This window comes from Hydra viridissima, unplaced genomic scaffold, assembly GCF_058129835.1.
Source record: "Hydra viridissima isolate aposymbiotic clone 2 unplaced genomic scaffold, HvirCarnegie_v1 scaffold_2, whole genome shotgun sequence".
Taxonomy (NCBI): Eukaryota; Metazoa; Cnidaria; class Hydrozoa; order Anthoathecata; family Hydridae; genus Hydra; species Hydra viridissima.
Window position 1 is genome coordinate 24,272,592 of NW_028324301.1, and position 20,716 is coordinate 24,293,307.

The 20,716-nt window shown below is 28.1% G+C and overlaps 2 protein-coding genes across 2 annotated transcripts; one reads left to right on the top strand and one right to left on the bottom strand.

Moving 5' to 3' along the window:
- Positions 1–1,402: 1,402 nt before the first annotated feature.
- Positions 1,403–10,121, bottom strand: LOC149892554 (uncharacterized). The gene is made up of 10 exons (XM_090079881.1): positions 9,159–10,121; positions 8,771–9,063; positions 4,162–4,371; positions 3,756–3,998; positions 3,529–3,605; positions 3,131–3,333; positions 2,696–3,022; positions 2,441–2,599; positions 2,077–2,269; positions 1,403–1,766 (listed from the first exon to the last, which is right to left on the bottom strand). Exons 1-10 carry the CDS (start codon positions 9,735–9,737, stop codon positions 1,459–1,461), a joined length of 2,592 nt encoding a protein of 863 aa, XP_089936007.1. The 5' UTR covers positions 9,738–10,121; the 3' UTR covers positions 1,403–1,458.
- Positions 10,122–12,366: 2,245 nt separating this feature from the next.
- Positions 12,367–14,757, top strand: LOC145181150 (uncharacterized). Its single transcript, XM_090079893.1, has 5 exons — positions 12,367–12,424; positions 12,615–12,866; positions 12,960–13,130; positions 13,412–13,527; positions 13,624–14,757. The coding sequence occupies exons 2-5, from the start codon at positions 12,623–12,625 to the stop codon at positions 14,308–14,310; spliced, it is 1,218 nt and encodes a 405-aa protein (XP_089936019.1). The 5' UTR covers positions 12,367–12,424; positions 12,615–12,622; the 3' UTR covers positions 14,311–14,757.
- Positions 14,758–20,716: the final 5,959 nt, after the last annotated feature.

Genomic DNA, 20,716 nt, shown 5'->3' on the forward strand with positions numbered 1-20,716 from the left:
AGATTTGTTTATTTATTTAAATTCGATTTTTTAAAAATCTGACTGTAGGAATTCAAAATTTTTTTTTTTAAACTTCAGATAAATATGTTCCATATTAATGATATTTTTTTGGTTATTGCTTCAGCTTTTTTTTGGCTTAAAAGTATGCTTTTACTGATAGGACTATGTCCTAATATAATAAAGTTTCATTTTTTATTATTACTTTTAATTTTTCTTACTTATCTTAAAATTAATATTGTATACTTTGTTATCTGACTAATGAGTTATTCCATAATTATCTCCATCTAAATAATAATAATAACAATAATAATAATAATAATATTATATATATATATATACACACACGCACACACACACACACACACACACACACACACACACACACACACACACACACACACACACACACACACACACATATATATATATATATATATATATATACATACATAAATATATATATATTTTTATATATAAATTATGTTAGTGTATTCTACAAATAGAGTGCTCAATGTTATTAAAGAACAGAGCAATAATAAATTAGCAAAAATGCTTATATAATTTTTTTCTTCTGTGAAGAAAAAAATTTAATAAGAGTTTTTACTAATTTATATATTTACATATATGTGTGTGTTTTTCTTCTCTTTTAGATGGAAGTAACATGGTTTATTGTATGTACATTTTGTTGTGTTGATAGATACAAAATCAATTGAGATGTTGATTGATTTTTGATTCATTGACACAAATTTGAAAAAATTCTTTGAAATATGAAAAATAAAGAATATGGTATTTAACTTTCTTGGATTACAATCAATTGGATTTGACAATTGAGGATAAAAATACAGTTAATTTTTTGTTATCGGTAAGTTCTTTGAATTACCTTATACTTTTATGGTGTTTATTAGCAATATACAATGGATATAATTATTTGGAAATTTTTACTATTTTGGATACATAATATTCTCATATTACTCAACTTTTTAGTTTAAGAAATTTTGAATGATTATAAATTTGTTACATTTATTTAAAAACTAACACAACTACCTTGCTTAAATTATTTGTAGCATATTTACATTTAATCCTATTACTTTATATCCTCTTATTAGTAACTATTTTAACAAAATATAATTTTTTTTTATGTTGATAAAAACAAGAATAATACCCATAAGAAATGACAGGTGTCATTTCTTAAAAATATAGCTTTCTGCAATGTAAAAAATTCTTTCTTTATATAAAGTTATAAATAAATACCTCTTTTAAATTATTTATATTTTCTTTTTTAAACTTTTTATATTTGCTATATATACATAAAAATAATTCAAATAAAAAAGTTTTCTGAAATAAATAAAACTTTATTTTTTATATAAAGTCAAAAATAAATATCAGTTTTAAATTATTTACATTTTCTTTTTTGACTTTTTTTTATTGACATATAATTTTTAAAATGTAACACAGATATCATTTCCTTTTTCTTTTTTTAATTTTAGGTCTCAGCGCTCTATTTTTAGGATTAGTTTTTAGATGGTGCGATTTAAGGATGCTTTTTAATCGCATTGTTGGTGAAGGAATAGATTGATATATTATCTTTAATTTGCTGAACTCATGATGAATTGATTCACCTCCTTGTTCACCATAGAATCCAAAGCCAGCACCCCATTTTTGTAAGAATGGTATCGCATGATCTTCCATCATGTGCAACTTAGGTGGCACTGAACCCTGAGGCCATTTGGCATGATAAAATTGCATTAAATCATCAACATATGTTTCTGTATACAAAAACACAGTTATCAAATGCTTAAGCAGAAGAAAAAAAAAAACATTATATTATGTCTTTATTCTTATTATATAATTTATTGTTTAGGTTTTTGCAATTTAGTTTATAGTTGTCAACTATTCCATAAAATTTAAAATATAGCTATTAATTATTACATAATTAGATTTTTACGTTTATGTGAGAAAAATTTAATGCAATACAATAAAACAAGCAATAAAGAGGCACTACAATGTAAAACAAATACAAAATAATTATTTAAAATAGTAACTATTTTATTTACAAAACTATTACATAAAACATACCTAGTTGTGTTAATTCAATTATTGTCATAGTACTTTTTGAAGAAAATATGCTATAACAATTGGAAAGCTTATTGAAAAGTTGTTTATACTTGCTACTGATTTCAACTGATTTTTCATGAACAGTTGTTCCAGACAATCCATTGTTATAAACAAGAAGCGGAACAGAATTACAAAGCTCTAATATAGATTTTTTCTGAAAATACACAAATGATACATTACTTGGTACTTTCAGCTTATAATTATCACTATTATTTTATCATCAGCACTATCACCGTCATCATCATTATTATTATAATAATTATTAAATATATATTATATATAAAAATATAAAATATTATATGTAAAACATATAGCACATTTTTACTTTTAGCATTTTATGTACATGGTTTCCTATAAAACTTTTCCCATGATATGCTTGTCGCTGTACCTTGAGTTTTTGCAAAATCAACTCAATCTGTTGAATGCATGGTCCCTCACTTTTCTTAAAAATCAGTTCGTTTTCCAAACCATTACACTCTCTAACCTAAAAAAACATGTTTTTTATCCGCATGTCAAAAATAACATAAAACAATCTTATTTTCACAAAGTTATATTTATTAAATTTTATAACAATTTTTACTTTTTCCATTTTTGTTTCGTTTAGCAAATTGAGTTGAGGGATGTAAAGTGACTGAATATTTTCTACACAATCTTCATTATTCAATATGGCTATAGCTACAGTATCATTAACCAGCTGGATTTGGTCATCTAGTTTATCAATGCACCTTTTTAGATTCAAAATTTTTTGTTGTTTTAAAATATAGTCTTGATACGGTTGAGATAAAAGACAATTTTTATTTTTTAATGATGCTGCCATCATAATGTCCACTTCATGGGCTTCTTCCTCAAACATGTTAAAAAACTTGAGATAAACACCAAGAGCAATATGCAGACTTGGTAAAGACACCTAATTATGCAGAGAACAAAATAAATTTATTATTTAAATATAGTCAATGTGATTCTATGGGAAATAACTATGGATTAAATATTAACAAAATGTAAAACAAAAACTAACCTGGTTTAAAGGTATTCTCAGGATAGGCTCTGCTATAACATTATTATAAAACTTGGCCTTTTTCTTAATGCCACCATCTTTCATAAATCTTTCAAAATCAGCTTGCAGATTTTCCAAGGTACGAGATTCTATGCCTGTTCTTTCTTTTTTGCAAACCTTCATTTCATTTGTGGTTGCGTAACAGAATAAACAACAATGTTTACCTAAAAAACTACCAACTATTAAATACTAATCCTATTTTGGTGAGGTGAATGAACAAAGCAGGATTTAGTGGTCAGACATTATCAGCCTCCTGGGCAGTTCTAAAGACCTACCCAACTTAAGTTTATTTTGTCTTGAAATCCTGTCCTGAAATACATAATTAAAAAAATTAAGATAAAAGTAATGAAACTGCTCACCTGAGGCTCCGGAAATTCCATACAGTGAACAAAGGAATTCATAATCTCCAAAAATAAATACTCTGATACTATTATCCCTATAAGTATGTACACAAACATTATATATATATATATATATATATATATATATATATATATATATATATATATATATATATATATATATATATATATATATATATATCATATCATATCATATATATATACATCATAATTTATTAACATACTTATATTTCATTATTTGTAGCGCTTCTATTTGTTTTTCAAATCTTGCCATGGCTACTTTAATATTAGCTCTGAGGTCTTTTGATTCAAATATGTTAAAAACAATAGTATTTTCAGAACTATTTGGATTTATGGTATTAACTATCTGGTAGCTCATCTTGAAACTTCCACCACCATAATCTCCTCCAATTTTGATGTGAATTTCTTTATTTTGAATAAAATTATGATTCACAAGATCATTGCAACTAGAAAAAAAAATTATAATGGACTGAAAAGTTAAGTAATACTGAAAAACTATAAGTATATATATATATATATATATATATATATATATATATATATATATATATATATATATATATATAATATGATTATTTATTATCTTTCTGTAATTCTAAAATATCTTACTTCTCTAACTCTTCTAGATGTCTAAATATATGTTTGGGTAAATCAGAAATATAACCCCAAGGAACTTCCTTAATTTCTAACTTATCTTTCTCATCTTTTTCGAAAAAGAAAGGAGCATTTTCAACAATAACTTCATTGCCTGACCAATTTTCAGCAACTACTCTTTGTGACGCATTTGATGCAGTGCATATATTATAAGTCTTAAGCCACCTGTAAAAACAATATATATATATGGGCAATTCCACGGCGGAAACTGAAAAAGCAGTCAAATTTTAAACTCTTTTTTGTCAGTTTTTAACAAATGAATATTGATGTAGACACATGAAAGTTTATTTAAAATATACCTTTAGTTCTTAAATAAATGTATTTAAGTCATTTTTATGGCTCCGAAAGTTACGGTTTTTCTCATTGATGCATGTTAAAAAAGTACCACTGTAAAATGTTATTTTACCCATGATTTTTTTTGTATATTCCGAAATATTTTAAAGTGATAATGGAGCTAAGATGTTCAATTTCTTGTTGGTCAGATTTTTTTCTTTAAAAGATAAATATATTTCAAAAAAATAATAAAATAACTTTTGCAATTTTCATGTAACGTAAGTTAACAAAAACATGATCAAGTTCTGTTTTTTCTAAAATTTAATTTGAAAACTTAAATTTTGTAATATTATATGTGAAAGAATATTAAATCTTATATTTATACATTAAGATTTTTGAATAACGATGCTTAGTTAAGGCACATTTTCATTTTGAATTTGTGTAACGTAAGTTAAAACTACATTTATTTCCAAAAGTTTTAGCGCTTTTTTCGTAAAGTTTTTTAACATAAAAAAAACGATTTTAATCGCAACTCCCAAGGGGTTTGAAAAAAACAAAAAATTTTTAAAGTTACGGTTGTTTATAAAGACGAAAACTATTTTACATCACAATTCCTTAGAGGTTTTTTTTTTTTATTCTTTATATGCCGATAAGTTTTGATTAATTAAAAGTTATTCAAGCAAAACTTAGCAAAATTTGCTTTGCATTTTAAAATGGCTAAAAGTTCTAAACAGAGAGTTAAAACTTATCAAGCTGCTTATCGCCAGCGTGATTCCGAACGGAAAAAATATATGAATGCTGATCACCAAAAAGCTCATCGTCAACGAATAAAACAAGATCCGGAAAAAAAAATGAAAGAAAGAGAAAAAATAAAGGAAAGAGTCCTAAAGTATCGAATCAAAAAGAAAGATTCTGCAAAAACAGTTAATTTTTCTACCATTATGAGTGTTCAAACAAAAGGGAAATTGCTCAAGAAAGTCCAGAAATCATTGCCCAAAGATCCCGCACAACGTTACGAAGTCCTAGCCACATTGCTGAATGGATCATTCAACAAAGAAACTACTCTTCCATTAAATAGCGTGAATAATCCAGCTTTAACTGAAGTAAAAATAAAATTAAAAAGGTTCTACTGCGAAGATGACATTAGTCGACTGTTTCCAAATGTTAGGGACTTTGTATCAGTAATTGAAAATGGAAAGAAGATTAAGATCCAAGTTCGTCACCTTCTTTTAACCATGAAAGAAGCGTACCAACTTTTTAAACATGATCACTTAGATATCAAGATTGGATTAAGCAGGTTTTGTGAACTACGGCCAGTAAACGTTCGATCTATCGCAAATTTGCCTCATAATGTATGCGTTTGTACTTACCACGAAAATATGCGATTTGCTTTGGATTCCTTGGTAAAAGTTGATCGTTTACTGTTGTCTAACATTAAAATTGGGAAAGATATGTCTCAAAATTTTGTTTGTAAGGACTCATTAAACGATTGTTTCTACAACAAATGCAACAAATGCAAAGATCTAAAGTTTTTCCAGCAATTCCTGGCCACCATTGAACCCCTTAACTTTGAAACAAGTTGGTACCAATGGCAGAAACCAAATGAAAAGCGTTACGCTGTTATCGAAAAAGTTAAAAAGTTTGGAAGTGGTAAAGAATTGATTGCTCACATTATGAGTATGAGAGAAAAATTCACAACTCATGCCAATATCAAGGGTAACCAATCTAAATGTTTTAAAACAAGCATTACTAAATCCATGAATCCATCATTGAATGTTGCTACTATTCAGGTTGACTATGCAGAAAATTTTAAGTGTTTTAGTCAGAATGAGCCTCAAGCAGCACACTATGGCCAAAATCAAATTTCTCTTTTAACTGCAGCTATTTGGCAAAAAAATCTTAAAACTTTCACCATTGCATCTGACTCTCTGGATCACACAAAGACCTCCTTAATTGCAAATTTGGATAAGTTATTGGAGTTTATTTCATTTAATACCCAAGAAATTCACATTTTTAGCGGTAATGCTACATCGCAGTTTAAAAATAAAGTCGTGATGAGCGCAATAATGCACTTTGAAAAGAAATTTAACAGAATAATATTTTGGCATTTTTTTGCAGCAATGCACGGCAAAGGAGTTGTCGATGGCGTTGGGGCTACTGTAAAGCGTTTGGCAACCAACAGAGTAAAGTCTGGAAAAATTGAAATCCAATCAGCTAATGATTTTGTGAATGCTATTTAAGACATAAATGTCAAAGTTCTATATTTGTCAGAGGAAGAAAAGTCAGCGCGCAATTGTGCACTCAAACTATCTCAAATTATCCAGCAAGCCAAAAAAGTGAAAGATATCTCTAAATCCCACTACTTTTATGTCGGTAAGAGCCAGATCATAGCGGAAAAAACTTCACCGTGACGTATTTAGTATTTAAAACAAATAAAAAGATGTAACCATTTTTATTTTAAATTATATTCTTATTCACTTTGTAATTTTGTTTTCCTAAAACAAATGGTTTGTAAATGGAATTAAGGGGGCGTCCTTAAAGTATGTCACCCAATATTTGTCAATTTTAACCCTTGCCTCCTGTCACAAACGATCAGATATACATGCACCTCTCTCTCATTAAAAGTATGTCGCATATTTCAGCACACACACCCCCCCCCCCCCCAAAAAAAAAAAATAATAATAATAATAACACAAAACAACCAACAGCAAGCAAACCTTTTTTCATGTTATTGAAACTAAATGAAATTAAATATTTTGATTCCATCCACTTTGGTGTTTTCAAAATTGTTCGAGCAGTTTTAGCGTCAAAATCTTTTTAAAAGATTTTAATGTTCTCTCGCCAGCCGAATAAACAAGAGGGGACGTTTATTAATTCCTTAATTTTTTTCCGAATCCTCGGAGCTTATTAGGACCCCCCCACCCCCACCCCGTTTAATAATTTTGAAGCAATATAAAATATTTTCTTATTTTTTTACTTTGAGAAAAAGTTTCTCTCAATATTAGATGAAAATATGAACAACCAACCAATAAAAATATTTTAAGCTTTTTAAAACTTTGACCTTCCCGTTTTATTAAACGTTATTATTAAAGTTTATTAGATTTTAGAAAAGTTTCCGACCCTCCTGTTTATTAAGACCCCACCCCCTCCCGTTTATTCAGCAGGGGAGAGTAAATAGTTAGCAGCATTTTAAAAAATTAAGCGGGCACATAAAAATTATAAGCGTAAGTAAAATTTTCGAATAACTGTAACATTTTCTTATTTGAATAACTCAATAAAAATTAATAAAGTTGTCATACCAAATGTAATTTTTTAAGTTGCTCTTGCGCTTCGGAAAAAAAGTGTTAACAATTTAAAAACTTCATTAATATCTACAAAAAAATCTGTCAGTAGAGAGTCACCAGTTATTGAAAATTACTTTTGTTAATTACTTTGAATGAATTAGTTTTAATACAACTGCCGTTCTTTTGTTACATAACTCTAAAAAATCTATCACGAAATAATAGATATAAAAATTCCACGAAAATAATCGCAAGGTAACGTAAGTGATGTAACGTAAGTTAAAAACCTAGTATCAAGAAAACAAGTATATCTTTCTTTGCCGGTCACCTCTGATAATTTTTTTTTTATTATTGTAATTAGTATTGAATTCTCAACATCTTGTAAAAATTTCTAACACGATCCGGATTAATGGTTCGCAAATATTCGACCTAAAAGTTGCAACACTTTTTTTACCTTGTTTTCTGCGTAACGTAAGTTAAGTGGCATTTTCGGTAATAAATTCGCCCTCTTTTAGCCAGACTCAAAACTTTTTAGCTTGTTTTATTCTTTAGACTGACAGCTTTCATAAAAATCAGCTAAAAATTTAATTTAAAGTTTAAATATGCAAATATTTGATAAAGTTGTTGCGCGTGTAACGTAAGTTAAAAATGGAATTGCCCATATATATATATATATATATATATATATATATATATATATATATATATATATATATATATATATATATATATAAATTAGTAGAAAATCACTTATCAAACTTTTTTCACACTGTGTATCATCAATTAGACTTATCTATTAAGACACATCAGAAATGAATTCTGATGTGTCTTAATAGATAAGTCTTATTACACTGTGTTTCATCTATTGTCTTAATAGATGTAAAAAAAGTTTGATTTTTTTTTTTTTCAACAACTTGTTGCACCATCAGTAAGTTCATCAGAAAGCTACTTTCCTGATGAACCTTCTGATGGTGAAACAAGTTGTTCAAGGAAAATATATATATATTTACCTAGACATAATTTTAAGTTTTTCCCATGGTACTCCCAAATCAGTTTTCATTGCAACCATCACACTTGCACTTATTTCAGAGTGGTTTAGTCCTGCATTATCTAGTATGGAGTGCCTTGTGTCTTGTGATAATGAATTTAGCAATTTACTTGTTTGATTTGCAACTGCATCGTTTAAATTGCCTGCTAAAGTCTCAAAATGCTTTGCAATATTTGTATTACGCAATCTTAATGTTGATTGTGCTGCCTGAGCACTATTGACATAAGCTTTTGGTGCATGAGTAAAAATCATTGGCTGAAAAGTAAAAATAAAACACGGAAATATTTATTTATAAAAAATAAATTTTCAAATGTTTATCTTTATAAAGACATATCTTTATAAAGACTTACTCGAGGTCCTCCACTTTTAAATTCAATTGTTTTTTGTCCACTTTTTGCCATTTTTTGCTTAATAATACGAAGGGCTGCTTCTTCTAGCTCTTGGGGAATATCACTGTCTTTATTTATTTCAAAGATATCATTTATACTTTTTTTTGAATTACTTGATGAAGTCAGTAATGATGTTGATAACAGTAATTCGTTATGGCATAAGCTTTTATGAGTTTTGAATATTTCATACTCTTTTAATGCATTAAATTTTTGCTTGCATAAATTACATACAAGAGTTAACATCTGAAGAAGAGAATTAGTTTTTTTACTGGTCACCATATCATCAATATAAATTTTTTTATTGCACTTTGGGCAGAAAGTCTCATCAATATATTTATTTTTCATTTCTTCCACAAGACATAAAAAACAAAATAAATGTTCACAGCTTTTCAATGTAACAGGCATTTGTGGTATTTTATTACATTTACAACATAAACAGAGCTCTAAAAAAGGATTCAATTCATTTTGTAGTTCTGATATATCAACACCTATGTTTAAATTATGTATAGGTAATATATTTTCTTTTATTGAGTTAAACATTGCATTTGTCCAACATTTTTTGTATTTACAAGATATATATTTTTTTTATGAGTTTAGATTTTTTAAAAAGTGAATGTGTGAAAACTGTACCATGCCGCACATTTTCAGCCATCTGACATGTGGCACAGTTTATGCTATGTGGTTGCCAGTTAGTATACAGAGATAAAGAAGTTGTTGTTCTTCTTTTGTTTGCATTATTAATAGTGCAATAACACTTGTGGCAAATATTTTTTGGATGAATGTTCTCTATTTCTTCGAATTTAACAAGAAACACTTGCTCTATTATAGTTTTAAGATTATTAGTCAAACTATATTGTCTTTTTCCAATCCATTTTGCACAAGTCCTGCACAAGTAATTTAAATTTTCATAGTGCAGTTCCATCTAAAGATAAAACAGTAATGAATCAATGAGAGAAAACTAATTAATAATTATTATATAAACAAATTTAATGTGGGCTAAACTTTAAGAATATGTTTAAAATTTTTAAGAGAACTATCGTAAACAATATTATGTATTGTATTTATTTTATAAAATTAAACTATATTTGAACTAAATCTTGAATTAAATTATAGTTTATATAATAAATAAAATATGGTACATCACATGCATAACACACACACACAAACACACACATATATTAATACATACAATATGCATATAATGCTTTATGCATATACATTACATATAAATGATACATCATTCGTATATTATACATGCACATCATTTACGTACATATATAAGTGCCTAGTTCGTTTGCGATATTTTTTTGTTTAGTTATATTTTAATAACATCTAAATATAGAAAAACTAAACTAAGATTCTTAGTATAAATTCTTGATTCTGACATAATGACATTTTGAGGGAGTTTGGTGCTTCTTAGTCTAAAAAGCACCCAACTCTCTCAAAACGTCATGCACTCGAGTGCATGACGTTTTGAGAGAGTTCAGAGTAGTTAACTCTGTTAAAATGTTATTAGATGAGTATCTAGAATTTACACCTAAAAAAAGTTGAAGCAACAACCAGAAAAATATCATAATTACAGAAAAAATATATCTAAAATTAAAAAAAAAAATTACGGAAATCCTACAGTCAGAAGTTGAGAAATTGGATTTCAAATAAATAAACAAAATCACTAATTAGCAACAATTAAGCCTGAATGAAAATATAAATTTAAGTAAAAATAAGACTTTCTTTTCCATTTTTTATTGGTTTTATGATACAATTAAGATATAAATTTATTGAATTAGGTCAAAAGTATGGTAAAATCAATCAGTTCTACAAATAACATAGAAAGCAATGGTTGCTATCTAAAATATAGTTCGTAGCTAAGAACCGCAACCATTTTAAAAGCTCAAAATTTTTTTTCTATTAACTGGCGCATGCGTGCCTAAACATAGCGCTTTTTCCTTATATATAAACGACCGTGCGTTAAATAGTGCTTGTTGGTTTTTTCATCCGCTTAAAATTGTTTGCACGTGATTGGTTTTCCAAGACAAACATTTTCTTTAAAAAATGTATACATGCATTTTCGTTACAATGGGATAATTTCTTAGAAATTGATTCGATTATCAAGTTTCTACGGTACTTAAGTATATAGATGATTAGAACGTTTTACACTATAAGAACATTTATTTGAAACAGGTGTCCAAAAATATTATCGTTGTATTTCTGCGAGTATCAACTGTTGACGAGTTAATTAAAGTCTTAGGATTAAATCTCTCAGCTTCCTGTTTAGACCCGCTACGTGGCGCCATCAGAAAACTTTGTTAAAAATTTCTCTTTAACAAATTTTTAACAAAGTTTTAAAAGCTTTAAAAGTGCTATGATAGACTTTAAGTATACCTGACTTTAGCTTTTCAATATACTTGTTTTTGCTTCATTTTATATAAAATCATTTTTTGTTAAAAAAATTTTAAGTTTTTTAAAAACATTCGCCACTTAAGATAGCGGATTGTAGCAGCTCTACCTATCATGGTAGTCAGTAGACACTAATTATTATCAAAATTTTAAGTTAACACACATTGATACAAAATTTTCAACTTTCCTTCAAATTGTAAATTTAGAATTTTTTTCATGACTTAATGCTTCTAGTGGATAAAAGTCTTTAAGTGCCACCATTTTTCTAGCAAATGAAATATTGTTTTCTAAAAATTCTATTTGACATCTTTCCCAATGAAAAAAATGTCAAATAGAATTTTTAAAATCCTTTTAATATTAATAACTGACTTTCTCAATTTTTGACCAAATGATTATTCATTTTGGCTTTTATAGACAGCTGAGGAGTTTATATCAAATAATTTTCATATTTGTTTTATTAAATTCATTTTATACATTCCTATACAAAATTTACATATTTATACACAAAGTGTACTGTTTACTAATTTCATTACAATTGTAATGCAATTCCAATTAATGAGCATAGTAATTGTATGGTTAATGAAAACCAAGCTTTTCAAATTCAATGAGTTTATATTGATATTACAATAAACAGTCACAGAGTAAACAAGTAGCTATAATTTGTTTTATTTATGACTGTACCTTTAACTTTTCTGATATTCCCTTGGGATCATTTTGATAGATGATACATTTTTTCACATTAAATTATTTTAAGTTTCTCATTTGTCTCAATAGCTTTATAAACCTATAGTCTCAAAAGTTGGAAATCTTTTCATTATAAAGTAAAATAGGTATTCTTATGTTACCTTTTTATTTTGGCTTTTATTAGATACAGTTGGTTTGCTAGCATTGAAGTGTTTGAAGAATATTTGTTTGGTTTTTTAACAATAATTAAACAATATGCAATAACATGTAAACAGATGTATTTGCAAAAATTGTTGAAGTTTAGACCCTTTTTTTTTAATGATTTTAAATGTATAGATAAAGATATGAGTGTCGCAAGATTATCATGTAAAAATGTCTTGGAATTTGCAGAAAATTTCATCAAAATGCAAAAGTTAGGATCACTGGATAAGGATTGGCTATTAATTAACCAAATGTTTGATGTAAATATATCACAAGGTGAGATGCATATTCCAGAAACATTCTACTCAAAAATACAAAAGTGGTTTGGCAAGATTGATGATAAAAATGCTGAGGATGCTGTATTAAGAGTGGAAAAGCAAACTATAGGTAAAAAATTCTTTGTTTGTGCATGATGCATAACATAATATTAATAGATTGCGGCCAATTATTATTTGTTAATGTTTTGTCCTGTTTATTTAGTTCGTATTATTAACAAATGGACTTATCAACAAACATTATATAATCCACTACGATCATGTCGTCCAATGAACAATAACTTTGAGAATAGATCTTTTACAGATATTTCAGATGATTTGCAAGCAATACCTGATAAATGTGATTTTTGTTCACCACTCAGTTATACAGCTATTGGTAAGCTTTTCATTTTAAATTTTTAACCTTTTTGAAAAATGATATTTCTGTATTTTTTTTGTATCTTGTGTAGTACAAATACAATTTTTTACTTAGTAGTTTTATGATTTTAAATATTAGGTTTATAAATTATGTTAATGTATTATGAGACATTTTGGTATTTGAAATATAAGACTAGTACAATAGGTTTCATCTAAACCAAGTTAAATGCAGGCATCTAAATTGTTTTGCGTAATTTTTACTGTTATTTTCAAAAATTAATTTTTTAAAATTCTATTTAGATGTTTGGGGAAGAATAGAAAGAGATACATGTTTGACTGCTTCAAATTGTGCTAGATATGATGGCCAACATGGTCTTGTAATTTTCAAAGATCATTCACCTTTAAAATATAATAAAGTAAAGATTTTCTTAATTTGTATTTTTTTTTTTTCGTAAAAGATAGTTTGAATTTTTTTTTTTAAGAAAACTCTAAATATTTTGTCTTTTAATTAGGAAAAACTATATGACATCATGAGTGTATGTGAGGAATGGTTCCAGTGTGCTCATAATCATAATCCTTCAGCAATCTTCCCAATGTTTAGCTGGAATTGCAAAGAGAAGGCAGGTGCATCACAAAGCCATGGTCATGCACACTTGTTACTTGCAGAAAAGTTTCATTTTGGGAAGTGGGAATTTCTCAAAAGTTGTAACGAACGTTATCAAGAAGAATATCCTGGTCGGAATTATTTTTTAGATTTGATACAAAACTGCAGAGTATTAGGTTTAGTTAAAACTATAGGAACAGCTCACATTTTGACAAATTTAACTCCATCATTTGGTTATGATCTTCTTGTAATCAGTTGGAACTTTGATGATGATTTTCGTAATGCAGTAGATAGTGTTATGAAAACGTTAACTAAAAGGTTTAAATCAGTAACATTTAATGTTGGTATTCATTTTCCTCCACTTGAGAATGGAAAATTACGCAGGAGAATGGATTTATCAACAATGCAAGACATGCTTACTTGTAAGAAACCTAATATGCCATTTATTTGTTATTTGGTTGATCGAGGTGATCCTACCAATGGCCGCTTTACATCAGATGTGTGTGGTATGATGCTTAATGGTAGCAGCATTGTTTCACGCGATCCCTTTGAAACGGCTACAGTTGTAAAAATTCCAGATATTTTGTGGGAGTGAAATATTTTTTTATTTTTGTAATCCATAAATGTTAGAATACGAACTGTTTTTAGATTTATTTTATATTAGTTTCTTATATTTATTTCCTGCAGACTGGCTGTTTTTATTATTTTACACATTTTTCTTATCATTCATTGTTAATTGTTATAAAGGTTTCGTTTATTATAAAGTATTTTTAACTAATCATAAATTGTTTTCTTTGCAGCTAAGTTTGTCTTTTATTTTATTTATGAAGTAATAGATCTTTACTAGTTTAACTAAATACTTCTGCCTGCTTTTTAAAAATCGTTTAGTTTTGTTTTTTCAGTTTTACTTTTTTAACAAAATAATGTATTTATATTTATAAGTTGCATATGAACTTTTGTATTTATACTTTAAATTCCATAACTTGTATTTAAATATTTTTTAAAAAAAATTTATTTAAATAAGTAATGAGATTGTTTGATCTTAATGCATTTTTTTTAATGATGAATATTAAAATATTAAAATTTTTCAAACTCCTCTCGAAATGTCATCTCGTTTTAGGTTACCTGTGGAACTTATTCATAATTTGACTAATTCTTTTCCATTCAAGCCCAAATAGATTCAATTGGGATTAAATCTGGTGATTGCAATCCTCTATGTGGTGTTACCTTTAAAAGCAACTCTTCATCGCTTTTAAAGGTAACACCACATAGAGGATTGGGAAGTGAGCAGAATAAATGGAAATCAGAAGACGCGATATCGGGTGAGTAGGGCGGATGCGCGAGAACCTTCCATCAGAGCTCCTGAATGGCAATTTTCGTGAGATTTACAGCATGAGGTCTGGCGTTGTTATATTGCAGGATCAGTTCATGAAGACAATTTTTTCGTTTTTGCTGGACAGCTACAGCTAGACATCTGAGCTGATGGCTTTCAATCTCTATTCGTCCAATTCCACTAGGCGCCCAGACCGAGGAGGACTGCTAAGCTCAAATCGATTATTTTTGAATCGATCAAACAAGCGAGCTGTTCCTTCAGCAATGAAGCCTTTTAAACAAACAGAACACTGTTCCCCAAAACTATACTTAGCCTCAACCTCATGACCCGAGAAAATCTTTTGGATTGTTGAAAGAGTACAACCATAGTGTAAAAATGTAAACCTTACAATCAGGTATTAAAGTATGCCAGAGAAAGTTGCATTTAAAATTTCACTAAAAATAAGGTTTTTTTATGGCCCAAATGATAACTCTGTTTTGCATTTTTACTACATGTTATTTTTAAATAAATCATTTTGATCCAAAAAGAAATGAAATTTACATCAAAATCATTTTGTAGTAATTTGGTGTATGGAGGGATATATCGATCCAATAAATATTGTGGTGTCGGGGTGTCTTTTTATGTGCTAAATTATCACACTTATGTACCAAATATAACAAACTTACAGCGGCTATTAAAAACCAATTATATATACTTTAAAGACTTTAGCTTTTGTATTAATATTTGTATTAATATTGTATTAGTAAATATTTTATTAGTGATATGTTGACTTAAAAGTATGTGATATAACAAATGTAAACTGTCTGATCTTCAAAATATAAGTCAAATACATAAGGTGGTCAAATACAAAGATGATCACAAGTAATACATAATTGTTATTATTTGCGATCACCTTCGGATCGCATTTTTCTCTAACTCTTTAATACAAATTGTAACACAATCTAATTGTGTTACAATTTGTGTTAAAGATTTAGGGAAATCATATAATCAATTTGGCAGTAATTTTAGAAGATTAACAAGTTGATAAGAGTACTTTTCGTTTTAAGGTATATAATGATGATTTTTGAACAAAATATATATAATAGTCATCAAAATGCCTTTAACAAAAAACCATGAAGGGAACCAAAAAGTTGTCTGTTTTATTTGGTTTAAAAAGGCTTAACGTGAGTTAATTGAATTTGTTAAGCAAAAAGCAAGAGAAGTTTTGAAAAAAATCTTTTTGAAGATGCCCTTGAAAGTTGCAGAACATCCATCTAAAGGGGTATTCTGCTCCACTACCAGAGCTTTTTGATTTTGAGTCTATAAAACTATCCAAAGAAACACAGGCAACTACCATTTGTGAGTGTTTAGTTTGTGACGTTGTAAGAGTTAATGGAAGAGCTGTTCATCCAATCACTGCAAAAACAATTCAGACAAAAAAAAAAAAAAAACTGCCAAAGCTAGAGAAACGTTGTTCAAGCTGTTTGACTTGTGTCAACAAAGGAAAATCTAATTCCTGTAAAAAATCAACACTTCAGTAAAATCTATTTGAATTAGCATCAAAAAAATCAAATGGCTTACGAAATTATTGTCAAACATGTTTTCTGTACAGCTCCAGCTTCTTCAAAGGGAGTATTTTATCTGTGACAAGTTTTTAGTAGAGATTTTTTCCCATTCCAATGAGGTAAAAATGTAATTTATTACCAAACATTTTTTATCACTTTAAATTGTTTTTAATTTTTTCTTCTTTGATTATTTTTTGCTTTTTAGGATCATCAAAAAAAGTAGAATGTAGCTGGACAAGTTCAAGTATTAACAGCTGAAAATATGGTGCAAGTTCAGGTCAGTTCTGGCTTGTCTAACAAAAAAATGTTTAAGCTGGCATCCACTTTAAATAAAATTAGTGGCAAAAAACTAGTTGAAACAAATTTGAAAAATTACAAAAATTCACCGAAGATTATGTAGATGACATTGAAATCACGTCTATGATGTGTGACTCAGAGAAAAGTACTAAATCTTTGAAAACAATTGTTCACTGCAAAAGTATCAGAGAGGTCTTTGAGAAAAAGAGATATTACTTTGAAAAACTTTTGAAAAAGAGACATTACTTTAAATCACATTACCAAAATGGACATTGATGGAGGTAGAGGATTTTTAAAGGTGAGCTTAGGAATCATAAGCTAAGACACTTCTGAATCAGAAACATCAAAATTCTTAAAAAAATCTCCTCTACTAAAACTGTTCTAAATCTTCCGGTGTCAATCAACAGTTGCTGGTTGCAATTTGCAAGGATTTGCCTAAAACTTATGACAATTAAAATTTTGATGGATTTTGTGCATGCAGATGAGCTACAATTTGTTTTATCATGCGACATGAAACTTGCAAATATTATCTGTGACATTCAGGCTTAATCCAGCATGCATCCGTGCTGCTGGAGCAACACCAGTTCCAGAGATCTGCATCTAACAGTGTCCCTAAGAACAATTGGATCAACCAAAAACGTTAACAATGGCTATGTTATTGCCGGAAAAGATATCAAAAAAGCAGAATATTTTGAAAACACGGTTCACCTTTCAATTTTGTTCACAAAATTTTGACAACTTACTTATGCTTAACATTATCCCTTTATCTAATAATAATTATCCCTGCTATGGAACTACACCTTTCCATTTTTATGGAAACTAGTGCAAAAGCTGCAGCTAATGTTGAAGAAACATTTGTCAATACAGCCAAAGAGATATACCAGAAAATTCAAGAAGGTGTTTTTGACATTAACAACGAAGCAAATGGTATCAAACTTGGTCCTCAGCATTCGGCTTCTTCTCCATCTCCTATGGGTGGTGGAGCTGGAAATCAGCAAGGTGGTGGTTGCTGCTAAACATAAATTAATCTTAAAAATGTTTAAATATGTACATTAAAGTTTTCGCATATAGAAAGTAAGAGATATTCAATTTAGATATTCTGAAAACTCTATATTTTAAAATGTCATAGAAAAAATCCTTTGGATTGTTGAAAGAGTTCAACCATAGTGTAAAAATGTAAACCTTTAAATCAGGCATTAAAGTATGCCAGAGAAGATTGCATTTAAAATTTCATTAAAAATAAGTTTTTTTTATGGTCCAAATGACAACTCAGTAATGAACTTTTTTACAGCATACTTATTGATTCATTTTCTTTAAGTATATCAAAGAAATTGTTTATCAATTTTTTTACAAAGTTATTTAAAAATTTTACATAACAGGTTTTAGTAAACATTAATTTAAGACTTTTTAGTTTGAATGGATTAGAATCAACACATTTTGAGAGGCTAGTAGCAAAAATTTTTCTGTTGAAGTTCTTTATTTTATAACAAAAATCCTTGTAAATAATTGGCAAATGAACAAATTAAATGGATGCTTTACATGTCAGCTGGATTGCGATCATACTTGAAAAGTAGTTTTTGAAAATATTGGTTATTGTCGACTAGGAGTTCCATAAATGTGGACCTATAAAAGAATTAGATCCAGATTTATGGAACATTAACGTAACATTTTATAGTCTTTCTTTTATTCTTTCAGATCAAAAAATATGAAAGAATAAAAGAAAGTCTATAAAATGTTACGCTACCCCAATAGTAAGCAATATATATATATATATATATATATATATATATATATATATATATATATATATATATATATATATATATATATATATATATATATATATTACAGGCGCTAAATTCAGATTTTGATTTACATAATTTTAAACGTTAGGGTAGAGCCTCTTCGAAGAGCCATGATATGTAGATTAATGAAGAAACACTATAACTTTTCTGAAACCTTCCTTTTAAATGAGACATAATTAAAATAAATTTTTACGGGGGTTAATTTGAAGCGTGTAGAGTAAGTCAATATATTTAAATATATATTTTTAATGTAAACAATTTTAATTGTTTTAAAGTTTGTTATAGTATATAATAGAGTTTTTCAACTCATTCCATAAAAATTTTAAAATATATTTAGACAACAAAGTAAGAATGCAGAAAAAAGAAATTGGCATAATAAATTAAACGAGACGGAATTACCACAACGCTTTATTATTTGAAAGCTTTATTATAAAAAATAAAAACCAGGTTGTTTGTACTCTTAAAAGATAAATATTAGACAAAAGAATTATATTTATTTATGATGGCGAATGTTATCGATTTGTAGTATATTTTTTTACTTTCTACTTCAGACTAAAGCATTTTACATTAATTTTTAGGCCTATGTTTTTTATACGATTCTTAATCCAGCTTAAAATTCTCTTCTACTATTGAAATGAAACTATTTCTTCCAAGAAAATAAATTTCATTTTTAAAAATCCCAGCCTGACTTTTAGAAATCCGCCACTTTTTTTCATCAATTACAACTGATAAAGTGTTCAGAGTACACATAGCTTCTCAGAAGGACCTCTTCCTGGAATTCAGCAAGACTTTTTCAGTGCACAATAACTTGGCTTGAAAGTCTGACTTAATAAGTTGGCGCTACTGCAGTTTCTCCCCCCACCCTTTTTATGATTGATTATGATAGAGAATTTTATCCTGATTCAGAAAAATATAAAAACATAGGCCTGAAAATCAACGGAAAGTGCTCTAATTCGAAGTCAAAGTTGTAAAAAATCCCACTAAAAACCCTAATATTCACCATTTTGAAAATAATAAGTTAATGATCTTTTTGCTGACAAAAGCAAAACATTAATAGCATGGTTTTTACGTTAAAAAAAGTTGTTAAAGTATGTTTATCTTGCGCAAGTTTTTGTGGCAATGAAAATAGCCGTTTTTTGATTTATTAGAGAATAAACTATATTGCAAGTAATGTACTTTTGTAATTATTTTTAAAAAAGAAATCAACAGTTTTTTTTTCCTAAAAGAAGAACTTTGAAACTTAGTTCATTTTTGTTTTATCACTTGTAAAATTTAGAAATAGTAACCTTCAAACCATTTTTTTTTAATAAAAAAAACCAGCGTACGATACAATGATAATTATTCATCAGTTTGACTGCATTCTCAAATTCTACGTTCAACCTTTATTTGAAATCTTCCATTAATTTCATTTCGTTATAACAATATCGTTATTGCATTACTTTAAAACAGTAATGCAAAGGCTGATGGAAACCAGGTCTGTTTATTGCGCAATGTAACAGTAATTAGTTTTCGTTAAAAATGAAAGCGTTTTAAAAAAAAATGGCGAATATTAGGGTTTTTAGTGGGATTTTTTACAACTTTGACTTCGAATTAGAGCACTTTCCGTTGATTTTCAGGCCTATGTTTTTATATTTTTCTGAATCAGGATAAAATTCTCTATTATAATCAATCATAAAAAGGGGGGGTGGGGGGAGAAACTGCAGTAGCGCCAATAAGTTTGGTGATTGCTACTTGATTTTTAGTTGTTGTTAGCTTCCTGAAGCCTGCATTTGACAAGCCTGTGTTGACTTCAACTTGCCAAGGTCCTCAGCTATAAGTTTTGAGCTGTTGTCAAACAGCTTTCTTGTACTTAATTAGTCCTGTAATTTAAAAAATTATGTTGTTAGCTGTTCTATGCTAGCCAGTTTGTACATTTTTTGAAAAAAGACTTTCTCTGGAGACAGAGGAAGCAGGTGACCACTTTTGACTTGTTCAATTCAGACAGTTTATGGGGAAATACATCTTTACTGGCAATCATAGATT

What these genes read in the sequence shown, in the direction of transcription:
- LOC149892554 (XM_090079881.1), bottom strand. Translation starts at nt 9,737, where the DNA reads ATGTTTAACTCAATAAAAGAAAATATATTACCTATACATAATTTAAAC. An exon ending in CATCTAGAAGAGTTAGAGAA is followed by an intron (nt 3,999 to 4,161) that starts GTAAGATATTTT and finishes TTTTTTTTCTAG; the next exon opens with TTGCAATGATCTTGTGAATC. An exon ending in ATGTACATAAAATGCTAAAA is followed by an intron (nt 2,270 to 2,440) that starts GTAAAAATGTGC and finishes GTGTATTTTCAG; the next exon opens with AAAAAATCTATATTAGAGCT.
- LOC145181150 (XM_090079893.1), top strand. Translation starts at nt 12,623, where the DNA reads ATGAGTGTCGCAAGATTATCATGTAAAAATGTCTTGGAATTTGCAGAA. An exon ending in AGTGGAAAAGCAAACTATAG is followed by an intron (nt 12,867 to 12,959) that starts GTAAAAAATTCT and finishes CTGTTTATTTAG; the next exon opens with TTCGTATTATTAACAAATGG. An exon ending in ACTCAGTTATACAGCTATTG is followed by an intron (nt 13,131 to 13,411) that starts GTAAGCTTTTCA and finishes AATTCTATTTAG; the next exon opens with ATGTTTGGGGAAGAATAGAA.